Source organism: Tursiops truncatus, chromosome 4, assembly GCF_011762595.2.
Source record: "Tursiops truncatus isolate mTurTru1 chromosome 4, mTurTru1.mat.Y, whole genome shotgun sequence".
Taxonomy (NCBI): domain Eukaryota; kingdom Metazoa; phylum Chordata; class Mammalia; order Artiodactyla; family Delphinidae; genus Tursiops; species Tursiops truncatus.
The window spans coordinates 64,954,240-64,973,841 of NC_047037.1; the positions used below are offsets into that span (position 1 = coordinate 64,954,240).

Here is a 19,602-nt window from a genome sequence, read left to right on the forward strand (position 1 = left end):
ATATTTGGATGTACGATTTTTTTTCTGTGTAAATAAAGCTATTTTATCTTAAATATTAGTATACACATTCATTTTATAAAACAAAATGAAAGGGGAAAATGCCTGTTTTCTTAATAATAACCACTCAGTGTTTTTTCTTATTCAGATATTGGAGTTAAGTCATGCTATATGTACAAGTTTATGTCCTTTTATTTTCTTGTAACATTATAACATAAGGGGATTAGCATTCTGTAACGTATATAGATCTTGAGATGTATGAAAGTGAATCTTGAAAATAGTATCAGAATGAGAAGTGTCTCAGTTTATACACCATTACAGAGGACCTCAGGTATCAGAGTTCATGGGATCAAAGGCTTTCCTGAGATGCTCTATGTGCAACCAGAGATCTTTGAATTCTTCCATTCAAATCCCCTCATCTTTTTATAAGATGAAATTGAGGAAATTGAGACCCAAAGAACAACATAAATGAATTTGTTTTGACCCAGGGCTTTCAGACCTTGTTGTCCCAATTTAAATTTGTGTCCCAAAGAATATTTATCTGTATTTGTTATTGTTTTCTATTTTGTAATGCTAAAAAGAAAGAAAGAAGGATAAAACAGCTCTTCATTTTACCTTTGGAAGGAAGTTCCACTGAAGAAATGAGCCCCCAAATGATTGAACTCTATCAGCCATTTGTAGGATTTCAGGTGTTGAAGGGTTTTAGTAGTGGTGTCGCTACCCTGATCTTGGCCTAGCCGTCATTCCCTTGCTCTTCCACAGGGCTCGGTCACCATGTGCCATGGCCAAAATAATGGTGGTCCCGCCCATGAGCTGTCTTCAAATTTCCAGCTGACAATGTCTATCTAGAAAAGAGAAAACAAATTCTTTACTACTTCATATTTTAGCACATTTACCACACTGCATGATCTAAAATATCATATGGACTCTATCTGCAAAGCTTTCAAAAATATAAATGGAGAGAATAGCATTGGGTGGTTTGAGGGGCCATTCACACCAGGACTCTTGTTGCTCTTGTCGTTGGTATTTTAAGGAGACTATCCATATATTGGAAAACACTGTGCCAATTTCCCTTCACACCTGAAGTTATAAAAACTCAATCCTGTTACCTAAATAGTTGTCCAGAGAAAGCGAGTAGGGAGCTACCTTAAGTGTGTTCTCCGTGATTGAGTGACAAAGACAGGCGTGAGAGAAACCTTTGCTTCCAGATCAACTCCTCCATTGCCTCACCCTTTTTTGGCCACACCGACGGGCAGAAATGAATCTACCCCCATGTGGTCATTGCGGGATTTATCCGGGCATTTGCTGAACCTGCTCGCAATTTATTTTTATTTCTTCCGATAGACGTGGATTTGGCACAGGAGAGTGAATTCTTTCTGGAACAGCAGATGTGCCTGGTGCACTCGTTTGCTATAACCATTTGTGCTGTGGTTGAAAAAAAATTTTTTTAGGAGTGCAGAATTGTTGAAGGGGGAGGGTTAAAAAACCGAAACCATTTTAGCGATTGTGCAAAGTTAGAATGTGAGTAATTTTGCTGCAGTTAGTCATTATGTGCTTTCATAGCTTGTTTTACAAGGATAAAGGGATATGTACAGGTTTGGTGACTAGAGCTCTTATTTGTCCCTAATAGTTGCTCTTTACGAAAACATTTTCTACCCTTTCTCTTACTTGGTGACAAAAGTGCTCTCTCCTTAGAAATTATACCCTTCTGTGATTCAGCCCTTTTATCTGTCTACAGTAACTGGACAGACAGCTTCCATTTCTGAGAACAAATATATTAGCAGAAGAGAAACTTCATTTTCCCATACAATCTATAATATGGATGGTGTATATTCAAATCATAATAATGTAATTGTCATTTAAAAATGAGCCTTTTTTCTGCAAAAAGGAAAAAAAAAAACCAGCAAACATCTAGTGACTGTGCTGTGAGCTTATTGTGCTGTAAATATGGTGTCCTTGCAGCATTTTATTTGAAACATTCAATAGGTCTTAGCAAATTTTTGCTCACCGTATTCTCTGAGAACTGTAACACACCACCTATTGCTTTTCTTTTTACTTGCTTTCGGTCACCCAGATTCCTTTGGACATATGTGAACGAAGGGTCTGTTTGTTTCCACTGAAGCAAATATAGCCACTTGCTCACACTGGTGGCTTCCCTCACTGAATTCCACTACTATTTTGGAAACTCCTGTATGAAAACACAGCAACCCAACCTGTCCCCGTTTGAGCCTCGTGGGTGATTTCCATGCAATACTGCCCAGTGTCTATATACTGAGGTTCACTTTTGTTACAAAACAAAACTGGATTTGTTGCCTTTTGGTAAGCTTGTTACTAAGTCGGGTCATTCTGGTGTGATGGCAGGAACACTGGTATTAGAGTTCCAACAGTGGTCTTGGAAAACTGGATTCTAATTCTGACCTGTCAAGGCCTTATCACCTTGGGCGAATCTTTCCTGAGTCTAGTTTCCTTGAGGAGAAGGTAGAAATTTATGACCTTCAGATTCCTTCAAGCTCTAATACTCTGTGATTCTGTAAATAATATCATGTATTTTAGTGATATACAAATAAGTCAACTTCATTTCTTCTTATAAATGCCTTTGTGTCTACATCTGCACCAGACAGCTGTCTTCAGACTGTGTCTCAAAGGTGAGCACATTTAACTTCCACCCTGACAGGCAAACTTCAGCAATGAGAAACCCCTATAGGACTTGGGAGTTTCCTGGAAGGATCTCACTCTTTTACTTACCTTTCTGTCTTTTAATGGCTTCTGAGTAGCAACAATAGACTGGAATGGTTGGTTCTATCATGGTAGTTGATTATAACCAAAAGCTACTGAACCAGCCTCACCACATTTCCTATTACCTACAGCTAAGAAACCTAAAATGCATAAACTAACTCAGAATACTTTTAAAAAAATTAGATTGAATTACAGAATCCTCTATCATACTTAAATACTTCTTGGGTAAATAACTAAGGGTTTGGCTTCACAAAGCTGGTGAGAAGGGACTTCCCTGGCGGTCCAGTGGTTAAGGCTCCATGCTTCCACTACAGGAGCGTGGGTTCAGTCCCTGATCGGGAAACTAAGAACCTGTATGCTGCGTGACTTGGCAGAAAAAAGCTGATGGGGAAAGTAGAAGAGTATGGAGTGGTTAACATTTAGCCAACTACTGCCATTCTTGTTTTATTTCATTGAACCTCTCTTTTGTAGAGTTTGTCAATAATGCATTCTTGAAATCATTCATTCATTGAATAAATACGTATGGAGTATATTTTTGCTGGACATTAAGTATATATTGAATGAGAAACACAAAGTCCTTGCCTGTTTGAAGCCCAGAGGGGAAGATGACATTAAAGAAGGAATTGCGAAACAGTGGACAAGGGCTGTCATAAGGGAAGTACGGCCTGTTAAAGGACACCAGTGATGGACACCTTACTGAGACATGGGGACTCAGGACTGACTGGCTTTCCAGAGTGTCATTCATTTGAAACCTGAAGGATGAATACTGGTTAGGAGTTGGGAGGTGAGGCAGGTTGGAAAGCGTCCAAGTCCAGTAACTGCAGGATGGCTGGAGCATCAAGTTCCAGGGAGAGGGAAGGAAGAGAGGAGACTGGAAAGCAAAGCGATGGCTGTATCAGGAAAAAGAAATTGAACTTCATCCTAAGAACAATGGGAACCTTTAGGAGATTTAATAAAAGAAGGCAACGATCAACTTGGATTTTAGGAATATTCTGATTGCAGCAGAGTGTACTAGTGACCAATAAGAGGTCATATTTAAAAATACCTGTATCCACATATGTGTGTATGTATGCAGTATACATATATATGTATATATACATATTGCAGTAAACTAGGGCACCAGTGATGATGGACAAAACTAGGGTATCACCACATCAGTAGTGAGAACTGGAAAGGCTGAAGGTAATTACGAGATGGAATCAACAACCTTTAAAATACCAAGGGGAGAAAAATTAGTATGGACATATTTATAACATTCAGTCACATTACTATAAGTCTCTGAAATACCTACTAACCTTAAATATTACTGGCTTACAATTTTATCAGTATACATATGCACTCTTACTTTACTTTTCTTTATAGACCATTGTTTTGAATACCTGTTTCCTTGCTTACCAGTTGTATAACATTCCGTCAGAACAATGCACCATGTTTTTCTCAGGCATCCTCTACTATTTTATTTTTAGACATACAATCAGTGTAAGTTATGGGCATTTTAATGGCTCTTCATTGCCAGTTTACCCACCAAAGGAATTATTCCAACTTCCGGTGCTACCAGTCATGTAATAATGCACCTGCACAATCATATTCGCACAGAGAGGGTGTTTTATTATTTCTTGACTAGGTGCTTCAACTCTAGGTGCTTTTCACTAACCCCCTGGCCTGATTGGAGAAAAGCACATAGGCCCTTGAGGGGATGACTCAGTGCATGAGGTCACTTGCTATGGGAGTAGGCTCTTCTCTTGCCACATTCCTAGATTATAGAACACACTCAGATTGAATTAACCCTCATCGCAGTGGCGTTTTATCCAGTGCGACTCCCATGCATGCTGGGGACTAAGTGTTCTGTACTGTACGGGTATTTATATAAATAGGAGCCCTGGACACCTCTCCAAGTCAAAACTGTTGATGTACCACCTTATTTGATGTTTATTGGGGGGAAAACACTCCTTAAAATACTGGCTTTCTTGGTTTTAACATGATGACATGCTAGTTTTATGAACATGTGGGTGCAGGGCCCACCTGGGTCGTTGCTTCTCTGTTGAATAGTTAGGGATTAAGAAAGGAGGACTTCAGGCAGCATCTTGGTGCTCCCAACTGCCTTGATTTTATTTCTGAGAAAACAAGTTGAGGTACTGGCATCCATGTCTTCAGTTGTCCAGGGAGCCGTTTGTCTTTGAAGTATCATATACCATTCAGAATGCTGTGAGAATTAATTAAGTGGAGAGTTTCTAAGACAAAAACTGCCCTGGACTACCACACCAGACTGTACTGCTTTTTCAATTTCAGCCTTCTGAAGTTACTGAGAATAGCCCCTCGCTAGCTGTTGTACATGTTCCCAAAGCACTGCAGTGTGAAGTGAACAAGTACTGATACAATGCACGGAAGTAAGACATTTTTGTATCCCTCTGACAAGAGCTCTTTGGGGGACTTGTCAGGTGTGTGTGTGTGTGTGTGTGCCGTTCAGGTGTCCATCAATGACTGAAAATTAGCATATTAGTAGCGTCCCCATCCCCATATTGGCAGCATTGTTTTGAACTCAGTGGCACCAGTTAAAATACCGTGATTTTAATTTCAAAAGTAATCTTTGAGATCACTTTAACCATTCACCAGTTTTCCGCTGCTATTCATGAGGTAACTTTTTCTTTTAATGTAGAAAATTCAAAAACATATGAAGACAAAAATAAAAATTTCTGTTAATTGTATCAGCTGATGCCATTTTTTAACCTTTTAAAAGTATTTTAGGGCTTCCCTGGTGGCGCAGTGGTTGGGAGTCCGCCTGCTGATGCAGGGGACACGGGTTCGTGCCCCGGTCTGGGAAGATCCCACATGCCGCCGAGCGGCTGGGCCCGTGAGCCATGGCCGCTGAGCCTGAGCGTCCAGAGCCTGTGCTCCGCAACGGGAGAGGCCACAACAGTGAGAGGCCCGCGTACCGCCAAAAAGAAAAAAAAAAAAAAGTATTTTAAAATCATTTTTAATTTTCCCTTCCTTTTTTTCTATGTACACACAAACACACCCAAGCTGGGATACGACAATGTTATTTTTTGGTGTCTATTAATTTTTAAAGTAATTTAGTTCATATATTATTTAAAATATATATTTACATGCATATGTATATATGCACATATCAGAGGACGATCTATATATATTTTTCACAATATGTGATTGTGTTAGAAACTTTGGAAAATAGGAGAAGTATATGCTCCAAAATCACCCCCTTAAATTAACCACTGTTATCATTTTGGGAAAAAATCCTTCTAGCTCTATACGTGTGTATGTGTATACGAGAGATACAGATAGATGCATATATTGATTAACACATATAAAACAATGTTCCCTAATGTGATTTTAAAAAGTATAAAATTGTTGATTTTTCTTTCTTTCTTTTCTTTTTTCCTTTCTTTTCTTTTCCCTCCCTCTCTCCCTCCGTCCCTTCCTTCCTTCTTTCCTTTCTACTATAGTAAGATATACATAACAAAATTCACCACCTTAATAATTTTTAAGGATACATTTAAGTGGTGTTAAGTATATTCACGTCGTTGTGCAACCATCACCACCGTACATCTTCAGAACTTTTTTATCCCCCCAAACTGAAAATCCATATCAATTAAATAATTACTCCTCATTTCCCCCTCCCCTGACCACCCTGGTAACCACATTCTACTTTGTCTTCATGAATTTGATTACTTTAGGTACCTTATATCATTGGCATCATACAATGTATGTCCTCTTGTAGCTGGCTTATTTCACTTTAGCAGAATGTTTTCATGGCTCATTCATGTTTTAGCATGTTTCAGAATTTCTTCCCTGTTTTAGGCTGAATAATACAACCTTGTATGTTTATACTACATTTTGTTTATTCATTCATCTGTCAGTGGACACTTCGGTTGCTCCCACATTTTTGGATATTGTGAATAATTCTGCTATGAACGTGGGTATACAGATGCTTGTTAGAGTCCCTCCCTGCTGTGAGCTCTTCGGGGTATATATCCAGAAGTGGAGTTGCTAGATTGTTGCTATGTTTTGAAACATTTTAATGATACAGTATTCCATTATATGAATATACCATCATTTATTTAACCAATCCCCATGTATTGATTATTTAAATTGCATATAATCTTTTACTTTTATAAATTACATTACCATGAACATTTCTTGAAATCTGAAGATTTAAACATCCATGGTATTTCCTCAGGTTAAATTCTTAAAAGGTAGAGACTTTGTTAGGACTTCTGATACATATCACCAAATTAACCCACAGATTGCCCATAGGAAGTTTATAGAAACAAATATCACGTTGGTTCCTAGGTCTAAATTATATAAACATTGCCCTTTGAAGACAATTGGGATAAAAGCCTCCCATCACCCATAGCCCCCAACTCCAGGTATGATTCCCTATTCTGCTTAACAACAGAACCTAAAAATGTGGTTCTTGACTCTGGTATCAACAAAAAAATCATTTGTTCCTCCGCATTTTAATTTCCAGATTTCACTCCCCAAGTGGATGGGTCTAAGATAATTTGTATCTAAAAAGCTCTAAATGCAAGATACTTGGTATTTAAAGAGTGCTCAATGATTCTGTTGTGCAGTCAGACTTGAGACGCGCTTCTCTAAATGTAGAGTAGCATATTCATATATTGTTCTCTTAGTCTGTTGGGTTGTTTTCTAGCTCATGGGGTCATCTATCAAGTGGGTAAGGTGTGACTCGAATGAGTGAGGAATGCAACCGTCAGTATTAAACCCTGAATTATGGAAGATAATCAGTGAGGGGACTCAAGAAAGCAAAATTAAGTTATTTTCTATATTAAGGCCTTGGAGAAAATGTTACGTAATTTTTCTTGAGCAAAAAAACAAGTAGCAAATAATGTATGCATGGCTTTATAACTGAAATGGGTAAGCCATGGTTCTTTTTTTTTTTTCTCACTGTATAAACTCAAACACCAAGCTTGTCCATTTATTTATCCAGTCATGATTTGTTAAGTACCTACCTGGTATGAATCCTTATGATGAGATCAAGCTCTTTTTGGCCAGTAAAACTCACTGCAAGTATTCAGAATTTACCCTTAGAATCACTGGAGTTTGAATGTCCTTCTGACTTCTTTTGTAGAGGAATAAATAGTATTAGAAGAACAAGAAGTGTGACATGCTCCCCTCAGCTCTGTGCCTTGTCCAGTGAAGCTCATTTCTTGTTTGGGTTATAGAAAGACTCTTATTTGAAGAAAAAGATAGGAGGAGAAAATGACAGTATTCCCTGGTCTTCTTTGTTGTTCCGATGAGGAGTCCGTCTGGAGAAGTAATAGGAATTTTTCAGTGTCACTCAATTCTAAATAGTGGCAAAGCTGGAATTGTTTTCCCCCTGAGCTCTACTGCATGACCCTTCAATTTAATTGCTCATCCTCCCTGGTGATATTTCTATCTGCCAGTGTCCTTAACTGAGAATGGAAGTTGCAAAATTTGGCTTCCTGGTGTTTGCAATCAGTCAATCAATCAATCATGAGCAAAGCTTTAAAGTCAGAAGAGGAATGTTGGATCCATTTTTTATACGACAGCAATCAGCTGGCACAGTACAGCAGCTGCCTTAGACTATGAACTCTTATTGTGTACAGTTCATGTCACTCTATTGTTTCCCAGATAACGGCACTGAGTATCACTTGCTGTCTGTTGTCCCACTTACTCCATTATTTTTCTTCTAGGAGAGAAATATTTTTCTGTACCCACATAGACTGAGAAGGCCTCTTGTTTGTGTTTTTGTGAATTTCTCATATGTGGTTTATTTTACTTTTTCTTTACCCGAGAGAGGTAGAATTGTTTTTAAAACTTCTAACTATGGAATAGGCTACCTGGGTTGAGTCCTGGATCTGACACCTGCTAGCTGTGTAACCTTGGGCAGTTACTTAATTTCTCTGTACTTCAGTATCTTCATCTGGGAAATAGGGGTAAGTAGTAGTTTCTGTCTCAAGGGTACTTGTGAAGAGTAAGTATAAACTGCATTGAATACAAAATATTTACAGAAAGTAAATGTTACATAAGTGTTTGCTATTATTATACATCTTTTTAAAGATACCAGTAGGTATTTTAATTTGTTTTTACTGCCACAGTGATATACAGATAAAATACATAACTACAAGTGACAAATGGTCATCAGGTCTTGTTCAAATAACTTGAAACAGTTGTCATGAAAAGAAAATTGAAGTTGAAATATTTGTAACCCTATCTTCTAACAAATCAACCATCTCTCTTTGCATAGTTTGTCTGGTCCTTGTCCATATGGAAATACCGTTCTGTGTAGCCTCAGTTGTATTGTACACATGATTGATTTCCCATTCTATGTTTTTCATTTAATATTTACATTTTCATTTAGCATCTTAAGCATGTTTTCATGTCTTTATAATAGCTGGAATCAAAATGTAATGAAGGAGCTTTGAGTTTTATGTTGCTGTGTATATGTCAGGCTTTAGCTTTTGTATATTTTCCCCTTTGTTACCTTAGAAAGTTTCCTTTCTAAGTAGAAATCAGTTTTGCTCATTACACCAAATTTTGTCAAAAAATTGAATGAATTAAGAATTATTTGAGTGCAGTGACTTTGATTCACTTTGTCTTATTGTGACTTTAGCAACTAGCTCAGTGCCTGACACAGAGCAGAATTTCAATAAATTTTTGTTTAATAAATACCTTGGATTCATTAAATTTGAGGAGATTGGGATATTGTAATTATTTGATAGTTAATTCAAAATGTGTTTCTTTTCAGTACATGTTAAAGATTATTTTAAAATGCTGTAGTCTCTTTCTTTTCATGGTCCTTTTTTTTTTTTTTTTGCGGTACGCGGGCCTCTCACTGTTGTAGCCTCTCCCATTGCGGAGCACAGGCTCCGGACGCGCAGGCTCAGTGGCCATGGCTCACAGGCCTAGCTGCTCCGTGACACGTGGGATCTTCCCAGACCGGGGCACGAACCCGTGTCCCCTGCATTGTCAGGCGGACTCTCAACCACTGCGCCACCAGGGAAGCCCATTCATGGTACTTTTATTTAAAATTTGCCCTTTGACTATTTCTGTAGGAGTTTGAGTTGGCATCAGGTAGAATTTACATATACAGTCCGACCATTGAAATGAAAATAAGCACCTCAAATGCTTCTTTGAAAGATAGTAGTGTTAATAAATTCAAAAGGTAAAGTCCTTAAACTGTTTAGAGGGAGGGAGAGACTAATGAGATTACTGTAATTAAGTATGCATGAACACATTATTGACTGGGAGATTTTTGCAGAAACTAACGCCTGTGGCCATAATACGCCTCCAGTCAAAAATGTGTTAAATAATGTAAATTGATACAGCCACTATGGAGAACAGTATGGAGGTTCCTTAGAAAACTAAAAATAGAGCTACCGTATGACCCAGCAATCCCACTACTGGGCATATACCCTGAGAAAGCTATAATTCAAAGAGTCATGTACCACAATGTTCACTGCAGCATTATTTACAATAGCCAGGACATGGAAGCAACCTAAGTATCCCTCGACACATGAATGGATAAAGAAGATGTGGCACGTATATACAATGGAATATTACTCAGCCATAAAACGAAACGAAATTGAGTTATTTGTAGTGAGGTGGATGGACCTAGAGTCTGTCATATAGAGTGAAGCAAGTCAGAAAGAGAAAAACAAATACTGTATGCTAGTACATATATATGGAATCTAAAAAAAAAAAGAAAAAAAAAGAAAAAATGGTTATGTTGAACCTAGGGGCAGGATAGGAATAAAGACGCAGACCTAGAGAATGGACTTGAGGACACGGAGAGGGGGAAGGGTAAGCTGGAATGAAGTGAGAGAGTAGCATTGACATATATACACTACCAAATGTAAAATAGATAGCTAGTGGGAAGCAGCTTGGTGCTTTGTGACCGCCTAGAGGGTGGGATAGGGAGGGTGGGAGGGAGATGCAAGAAGGAGGGGCTATGGAGATATATGTATACATATAGCTGATTCACTTTGTTATACAGCAGAAACTAACACAATATTGTAAAGCAATTATACTCCAATAAAGACGTTAAAAAATGTGTTATATCAGAGTTCCTTGATTGTCAAGTAATAAGAGAAATGAGATAGCTCACATTTTACATATTTGGTTGTAATCTGACAAGAGAAATGCACTTTTCTTGGGAGACCATTACTTATTTATTCAAATGTTTGTTACATGCCTACTATGTACTATGCTATGAAAAAGCCAGTGGAAAAGCAGCAGCGAATAAAAGGGACAATCTCTAACTTTATGAGAACAGACATACACAAGTGTGATGTGTGTAGAAGAGCTCACTGTGCCAGAGGATTTGGGCAGAGGTTCACTGAGGAATCTGACACTCAAGCTGAGACTTCAGGGGTTCTTAGGAATTAGCTAGATATAGAATCCAGAGAGAGGTGGGAAGACCCAGAGGTATTATCCATGAGACAGGAGAGAGTCTAGCACATCAGCTATGAAAGGAAGTCAGTGTCAGAGAGTAACACGACATGTACCTCTTGAGAGTGACATGACATGTACCTCTCAGGGAGAGACAGAAGAAATAGATTGAGTCCAAATCACTCTACTAAACCACTGAAGATTTTTAGGCAGGAAAGTAATGTGATTAAATCTGCATTTGAGAGAGATCACTCTTCTACAGAATGAAGGATTCATTGAAGGGGAACAAGCATAGATACTGGGAGACCAGTTTGGATGCTGTTGGATAATTCCTGGTGAGAGGTGGTGGTGTCTTGGAATTGAATTACAGCAGAGGAAATGGTTGAAATGCAGACAACTTTGAGAGATATAGAATTTCCTATTTAGGGAATAGGATCCCCAGGATTTGATACTTGAATGGGATGTGAAGGAGAGGCTGAAAAATGACTCCTAGTGTTCTCATTTGAACAGTGCTGGGGTGGATGAGAAAACCAGATGAAAGGCATGAAAAGCAGATTCAAGGGAGATGATAAAACAGTTTTTAACATCTTGAGCCTGAAGAGCGAATGAGACATCCAAGTAGACACATGAGATAGACAGTTGACTATTGTGGTCTAGCATTTCAGGTACAGATGGATTCTGGAGAGAGAACTTCAAGAGAGTCATCATATATAGGAGCTATTTCAAGTTGTGGGCGTGGTCCTGGAGAGAGTTAATAGAGGAGAGGAGGTCCTATGTCAGATACAAAGGATCTTTATTCAGGGGCGATTGGGCAATATGTTGACTAATGTTGTCAGTAGCACTTTTATAGAAAGATTGGAAAAGTACTTCTAGCAGAAAGCTAGCAAGAGCCTGGGTCCTTCATGTCACTGTTGAACAGACATAGTGGTTCTTGGCTGCCCTTTCTATTACAAAAGACAAATTTCTATCTATGACCGTGATAATTTGATTTTCTGTAGCTTACAGTTTGACTTCTTCCCAACTTATAAAACATGCAAGTCAGTTATGAAAACCCTGTAAGGTATTTGCTTTAATGGAGGTATGTACAAAGCCCATTGGCGGTAAAGCCAGAGGACCATAGAAAACCCCCAAAATCCTTCTAGGGGATTTTTATGTCTTTTTATGTTTTTATTTTTCCATTAATTATTTTGTAAATATCTTCAACGTGTAAAGCTCTTTTAGGCTAATGGGAAGAGGATAGGATGTCTCCCTGTCCCCCAGCAGTTTATAGTCTGGTATAGGGGCTAATACATAGTAACTGTTGAATGAATGTCTCCAGACTTCCGGAAAGACATTACAGAAGAGGCACCATTTGATCAGAGACTTAAAGAATCAGTAGGCAACTTCCAGGCAGAAGATGGCTATGTTTGAGCTGCAGATGAGAAACATGGAGGAGAGTCATAAAGAACAAATCATAGACTATAGAAGGAGGTGCTGGTGGACAGATATGAGTACACACATGAGTGTATGGTCTATTCCCATCTCTACATAAGCCTAAGATTAGGCTTAATATGCTGTGACTAATATAGGAAATAAGGAGGTGTCTAGACAGAAAGGCAAGGGCTAGATTGGAACATCCTTATAAAGTGTATTTAAAAAAGGGAGAGAGAGTACACCATGATTAAAAAGAGTTCCACACAAGGCAGAGTCATTGGCAAATCTGGATCAGCAGAGAGCTGGGATCAGATAGTCATGTTAGAGAGATCACTGTGACAATATTGAGGAGGAGATTGAGAGAGAAGTGAGGTTAGATCACGGCAATAAACAGCTCTGAGAAGTGATGATGGGAGCCAGAACTAGGAGAGAGAAAGTGAGACGGGGGTAAAGTACAGGGATGCCAGATGTAATCAGGGCTTATATAGAAGACATAATAGTAGATTAGGGGTGTGTGCGTGCGTGCGTGTGTGTGTGTGTGTGTGTGTGTACGTACATGCAGAGTGTGTTCAGGGAATGGGCGGGTCAATGGTGAGAGGGATATAGGAATGTAAGATGTTATTCCGAGTTGGGCAGAAAGGAAGCTGAGGGCCTGCTCCCAAAGGTGAGCAGGAGAGGTGCTCTTACAGCCCTTTGTCTGTTCTTGTGTCATGGCCACAGCCAGTTCTGCCTGGTAGTGGAGACATCCGTTCAAACAGTAATTGATCAGTCCCTCTACCAGACTACATACAAACTCCTGGGGGACAGGAAGACATGCGCTATTCATCCTGGGACACTATCCTCCTCCCATTAAGCTCGCTGAGCTTTCCATGTTGAAGATGCTTAGAAAATAATTAATGGAAAAATAACCACATAAAAACACTGCTACAGAGACATTCAAGTCTCAGGGAAAAAATATGTATATACGTGTATATATATATGTATATATCTGTATGAGTGTAATTTTAAAAATGTGCTTGTTTTTCAAAATGAAAATGTTAAATCATGATAAAACTTCAAGAATTCTTGCAAAGAACAAAAAAGAAATGAAATGCCAAAAATAAATATTTGGAAGTGCCTACTAATCCAGTAAGTAGAAAAGATTCGCTGTGTATTTAATTGAATATGTGGGCCAAGAAAGTGTTGCCATAGCTTTCTTTTATCATCAAGAGCATAAATAAGTATGCTTTAAAATGATTCCTGTTCTTTACCCCTTCCACCTCCAATGAGGTAAAGAATTTAAAATTGCAAAGGAAAAAAAATAGAGCTAAATGTGCTATTTTCACACACGTAGTTTTGAAATAGAAAATACTCAGAAACATGCCGGCACATACACAGCAGAATTCATAATAAAGTTGTGAGAAACCTTCTCATCTAGGGAGATATTTCCTAGAAGATAGCAATGGCTCCTGAAATTGCTCCCTGATGCCTTCCTTCAAAGACTTTAGGAATCTGTAAGTAGTGAATGTGTGTGCACATGTGTGTATGTTCACCAAGAAAGAAAAAGTGAAAGAAATTTGTTGAAAAAAGTTGCTTCTGAGGAGTTAGGTCTGCATTCTTTTTTGTTTACTTTATGAATGTGATTGGTTTTCATCTTCAAAGTATGTGACTTTTGAAGTATCTGTTTTTGGGGCAGACTCCTTTCCAGCTGCGGCCCAGAGTATGCCTGTCATTAGCTCAGTTGCTCAGTCACTGTCTCCATTTATAGTTGGGTTTGTAAAGTGTTTAAAATAGGAACTCTGGGTTTCTGCTGATCTTGAGTCATCAAAGAAAAGCAAAGCTTTATTCCTTCTTATATTCAGTTCCATCCATGTGGACATTTTTTTTTTTTTACATTTATCAAGTTTAGTTTTTATTTCTCAGGAACTTTTAACAAATTATAATAAAACGATAGATTTGTTAATTGCTTAGTAGAGGGTGTAACACAGTAAACTTTTAAGCTGTAATTATTATAGTTAACAATAATAATAACAATTATTATTATCGTCATCTTTCAAAAATACTCCATCAGTGATTTTGCACAATTCTGTACACCTAAACACTGATAAACACTTAAGCACTTTTAATACAATGCTTTTATCAAAATTTCATAGCACAGTAGCATCATTTTTTTAAAGCCTTGATTGAACTCTTTATTTGATAAATTATCTCTGTTTCATTAGTTGTTTTGTCAGGTTTTTTTTTCCTTGTTCTTTCCTTTGAAACAAATTCCTCTGCCTTCTCATTTTGCTTAACTTTCTCTGTCTCAATGAAATTTGATGAAACAGTTACCCATCCCGGTCTTGAAGAGGTGTCCTTGTGTGAGACCATCCCTATACAGTCTACCCAGTGGCTTTGGTGGGAGAACTGTATCTGAAGTGAGCACGAGTTACATCTTTCCCCCTCGGGTAGTCTGTTTGAGATCCCATTGTTCAATTTATCTGTTTTCTTTTGGTGCTGGTGCTTTTGATGTTTCTATATGTATTTTTAAAAAAATCATTGCCAAATCCAATGTCATGAGTTTTTTTCTTCTGTGTTTTTTTTAAGGAGTTTTATACTTTTAGCTCTTACATTTAGAGCTAGAATTTTGGGTTACTTTTTGTATACAGTGTAAAGTAAGGGTCCAACTTCATTCTTTTGCATGTGGATGTCCAGTATTCCCAGCACCATTTGTTGAAAAGACTATCCTTTTCCCATCAAATGTCAAAAATCAAACCATGTATGCAAGGATGTATTTCTGGGCTCTCAATTCTATTCCATTGGTCTATGTCTGTCTGTATGCCAATGGAACACTGATTATTATAGCTTTGTAATAAATTTTGAAGTTGCGTAGTGTGAGAGCTCCAGTCTTCTTTTTCAAGATCGTTTTGGTTATTCAGAGTCTCTTGAGATTGCATATGGATTTGTCTATTTTTGCAGAAAAGTTCCATTGGGATTTTGACAGGGATTGCATTAATTCTGTACATTGCTCTGGGTAGTATTAACATTTTTACAGTATCCAGTCTTCCAATCCATGAACATGATATGTCTTTCCATTTAGCTGTATCTTCTTTAATGTCTCAGCAACATTTTGTACTTTTCAGTGTATAAGACTTTCACCTCTTTGGTTAAGTTTATTCCTAAGTTTTTTCTTTCTTTTTGATGTTATTATAAATGGAATTGGTACACAGAAGGACAACTGATTTTTGTGTTGTCTGTGAACTCTTAGAAGGCAGGAACCATGCCTTGTTTATGTTTTGCCGAGTTAATACAGAAGTAAGAATGGCATTTATTAATATTTGTCTGTTTATGTATTTTTATTTTTTATTAGCAATAATCTTTGTCTTTTTTTTTTCCTTTTCTCTTTTCTGCTTTAGGGCTCTACTAGCTCAACAACAGCTTCTCCTCCAGTCTCCACCCCTGTCACAGGACATAAGAGAATGGTCATACCAAACCAGCCCCCTCTGACGGCAACGAAAAAGTCTACGTTGAAGCCACAGCCTGTACCCCAGGCTGGACCCATCCCCGTGGCTCCAATTGGAACGCTAAAACCCCAGCCTCAGCCCGTCCCAGCCTCCTACACTACGGCATCTACCCCTTCAAGGCCTACCTTCAACGTGCAGGTGAAGTCAGCCCAGCCCAGCTCTCATTACATGGCTGCCCCTTCACCAGGACAACTTTATGGCTCAGGGCCAGGGGCCCAGGGCTATAACACTCAACCAGTTCCTATCGCTGGGCAGGGTCCACCTCCTTCTACACGGGGAGGCATGGATTATGCGTATATCCCACCACCAGGACTTCAGCCTGAGCCTGGGTATGGGTATGCCCCCAACCAAGGACGTTATTATGAACCCTACTGTGCAGTGGGGCCTGGCTATGGGGGCAAAAATGACTCTGATCCTGCCTATGGTCAACAAGGTCACCCAAATACCTGGAAGCGGGAACAAGGCTATACTCCTTTTGGCACCGGGAACCAGAACCCTGCTGGGATGTATCCAGTTGCTGGTCCCAAGAAGACCTATATCACAGATCCTGTTTCAGCTCCCTGTGCACCACCACTGCAACAAAAGGTAGGGAACTCATTAATATAGTGATGGGAATAAGGGGGTACCTATCTTGGTCTGCCTTCCCCAGGAAGCAGAGCCTAAGGCAGAGGTATATGTGCTACTTTTATTTCATTAGAAAGTACAATCTGAAGGAAGTGCATGAGCGAAGCAGGAAAATGGGGAGATCCTATTTGGGGGTATGGGGGTGTGTTACCAATATGGCTTCCGTTTAGTATCAAGTACAACTAATTTTTCAGTCTTGAAGGACCATCTTCCAAAAGACCATATGAACCATAGCAGCTCAGGACAATCTGTTCGGGGAGAGGAAGGGAAAACAATTTATCTTCCAGCTCCTTTCCTGTTGGTCAGAGCTTCCTTCTGTGGGTCATAGACTTCCTCACAGTTAGATGTTGCATTTACTTGGTCACTAAATAGATCTGAAGTATCTGATGCCTCAGCAGGGACAGGGAATCCCCACATGTGGAGGTGAGAGGTGCTCAGGGCAGTATGAGATGAGCTGATGACAGGTTGGGCTCATGTGAAGGTGGTCAGAACCCAAGCAAACTTGGTACCATAGTGACTGCTGGGGAAGAACAAGTGGACAAGGGCCCAGGAGACAGGTGAGGCTAAGGACATCTAAGGTAATGCAGATACCTTGTCTAGTTTTCTTTGGGAAGGGGCTGTAGTAGAATGGCACTTGTGTACTACCCCTTGTTTATCGACATTAATGATTCTCCAAGAAGAATATTACTCTCCAACCATTAACCCTATTAGGCAACTTAAAAAAATTCTTTATGACAGTTATCTTTTTTGTTGTTTGATTTAATTTCAAGCATGTATGTGTTTTAAGTCAACATGTTCAATTACTTCCTGTGAATAGGCAAGATATAATACTATACACACCTACTCACCTACAACTTGGAGTTTTCATGTGTCCTTGAACCAACATGATGATGTTTCCTCCCACCATGAAAAGAGGAACCAAGGAGAGTTACTTGGAAGGAGATAGATGGAGAAACCAATCTAGTTTCCAGCCATTGTGTTAGAACCGAGCACTCCCTTCCCTGTAGTAAGAACTGTAAGAAATCAGAAATTGGAGAGCCCTTGATTATCGAGAAGTTCAATGATAAATTGGGAGGATGTACTGGGTGGAAGTTTGGACTATATGTTTGTTTTTTTTTAATCCTTTACACAGTTGAGATTGTCAGTTTCCAGGCATATCCATTCACATTTTCAACATTGTAACAGAATTTAGTGAGGTCCTTACTTTCTGGATAGGGAGTTTACTAAATCACTGTTCTCACATGAAAGCATCTGCTCTGATAATGATGCACATGGATTTTAGGTTCCTTAGAGGAAAGAGCCCTTCCCAGCAAGTGGGGCCTGTGGGTAGCTGGAGACATCCATCAACCTTATGATTGCCCATTACATGAAAGTGGACCAAGCCATGATCATCTTCCAACATAAAGATTTCAAGTGAAAATATTAAGTGTTTTTGAAACATTACTCTTGGAAGGACTTTCTTTCCAAAAATCTCTGTATGAAAAGAAATGTTATTGAGGGTTTTTTGTTTTGTTTTGTTTTGTTTTTAAAATAAATATTGCCCAAAATAGCCAAGCTGGACAACCTTGCCCTTCTTAACATTGCAGTATATTTGCATTCGTCCATCCTGACCCCAGAGCAACCGGTTCAGAAGAAAATGGGGTTATTCAACTTTACCTCACTTTGGTACAATTGCAACAAATTCCCCTACAGAAGATTAAAAATTTAGGTTGGGACAATGGCCATCAACATTTAAGTTCCAATAGGTATGCAGTTTTGCCCAGTCCAAAGCAGCCTGACTGTGATAGGATGGCTGAGTGATGTTCCTAAGAGCAGGAGATGGGCCCTGAGTTATTTAAGGATCCTATTACCCCACCTGGGGAAACAGACATGAGACAGAGCAAAAGTATGTCTAGGTGGAGAGAATGATCTGGTGAAGTACAAAGCCAATCTTTGAGTTTCCTGATTTCCCATCATGTCACTGGGCCCTCTGGAACCAATCCAGTAGTGTAAACAAAAGGATCAGCACCCGCTGCAAGACCTGGTTCTAAGATGTTAGGTCCAGAAACATCACTAGTATTTGGTCTGTCTTCATCAGCTTACTTGGGGTGACAGAATGAACTTTTATTAACCCCTCTCCAGAAAGCATGAAACTTTATTTTCCTTCTTATTGCAGTAAAAGAATGATTCAGGATGATCTATTACCTTGTTAAGGATTCTGGACGTCAGTGGATTTCATGTCATTTAAAAAAAAATTCGGAAATATTTGTTTTTCAACAGTGTCATGTGTTTTAACATCATATTGTGCATTTAAAAAATGAAAATCAAATCATGTACTTTTTGCTGTGATTATTAAGGAGAGTGGTTAGAGATTGATATTTAGCCATCTGTCTTTGTTTTGGGAAAGGGGAAAGAGGCTGGTGAAGCTACAGATATCGTCTGTGTGTGTTGTGGGAGCATTGGTGGATGAAGGGGTGGGCTCTTTCACAGTTGGTCTTTGAGCAGAACACGACTGTATTCAACTGCACCTGTGCACAGAGCACCTTATTGTCTCAAATATTAACTTTGCTTGGCTTAGCGATGTGACTCCTGGCTTGAGAAGTGAGCTCCTGATTCGAATCCCAGTTCCTCCCTTGATATTCTTCTTTCAGCTTGAGGAAAAGCCTCTAGACCTCTTTATGTCCTGCTCCCAGCCTCAGTAAAGTGGAATGTCATCCTCACTAATTAATTAATGATTGCAAAAGGCTTGGAAATCTCCAAGGGCTGAATAATTACCAAGTGAGGACTATTCAGCGTTTTCACTGGCTTTCATTTATTTCCAATTTTTTAGGCACTGATGGAAAGCATACCTCGGTGCCTTAAAACAATTACCTTTTGTTACGTTGAGAAGTTCTTAGGAGTTTGGCATTTAACCCATCAAGGAAAACGTTTTCAAAAAATGAAAGAAAGAAATCTCCTTTAGATTTGAGATAAGCTGCTT

General features: G+C 38.9%; 1 protein-coding gene across 7 annotated transcripts in view; it reads left to right on the plus strand.

Moving 5' to 3' along the window:
* Window positions 1–19,602, plus strand: part of LPP (LIM domain containing preferred translocation partner in lipoma) — a 700,420-nt gene that overhangs the window by 416,023 nt on the left and 264,795 nt on the right. For all 7 annotated transcript variants that reach the window (XR_012331429.1, XM_019946127.3, XM_073804014.1 and 4 more), the window contains one exon: window positions 15,912–16,604. Coding sequence is in view for 6 of the 7 variants with exons in the window: in XM_019946127.3 (XP_019801686.1) it covers window positions 15,912–16,604 (693 nt within the window). In the remaining variant the exon portion in view is untranslated. The remainder of the gene's footprint in view (window positions 1–15,911; window positions 16,605–19,602) is intronic.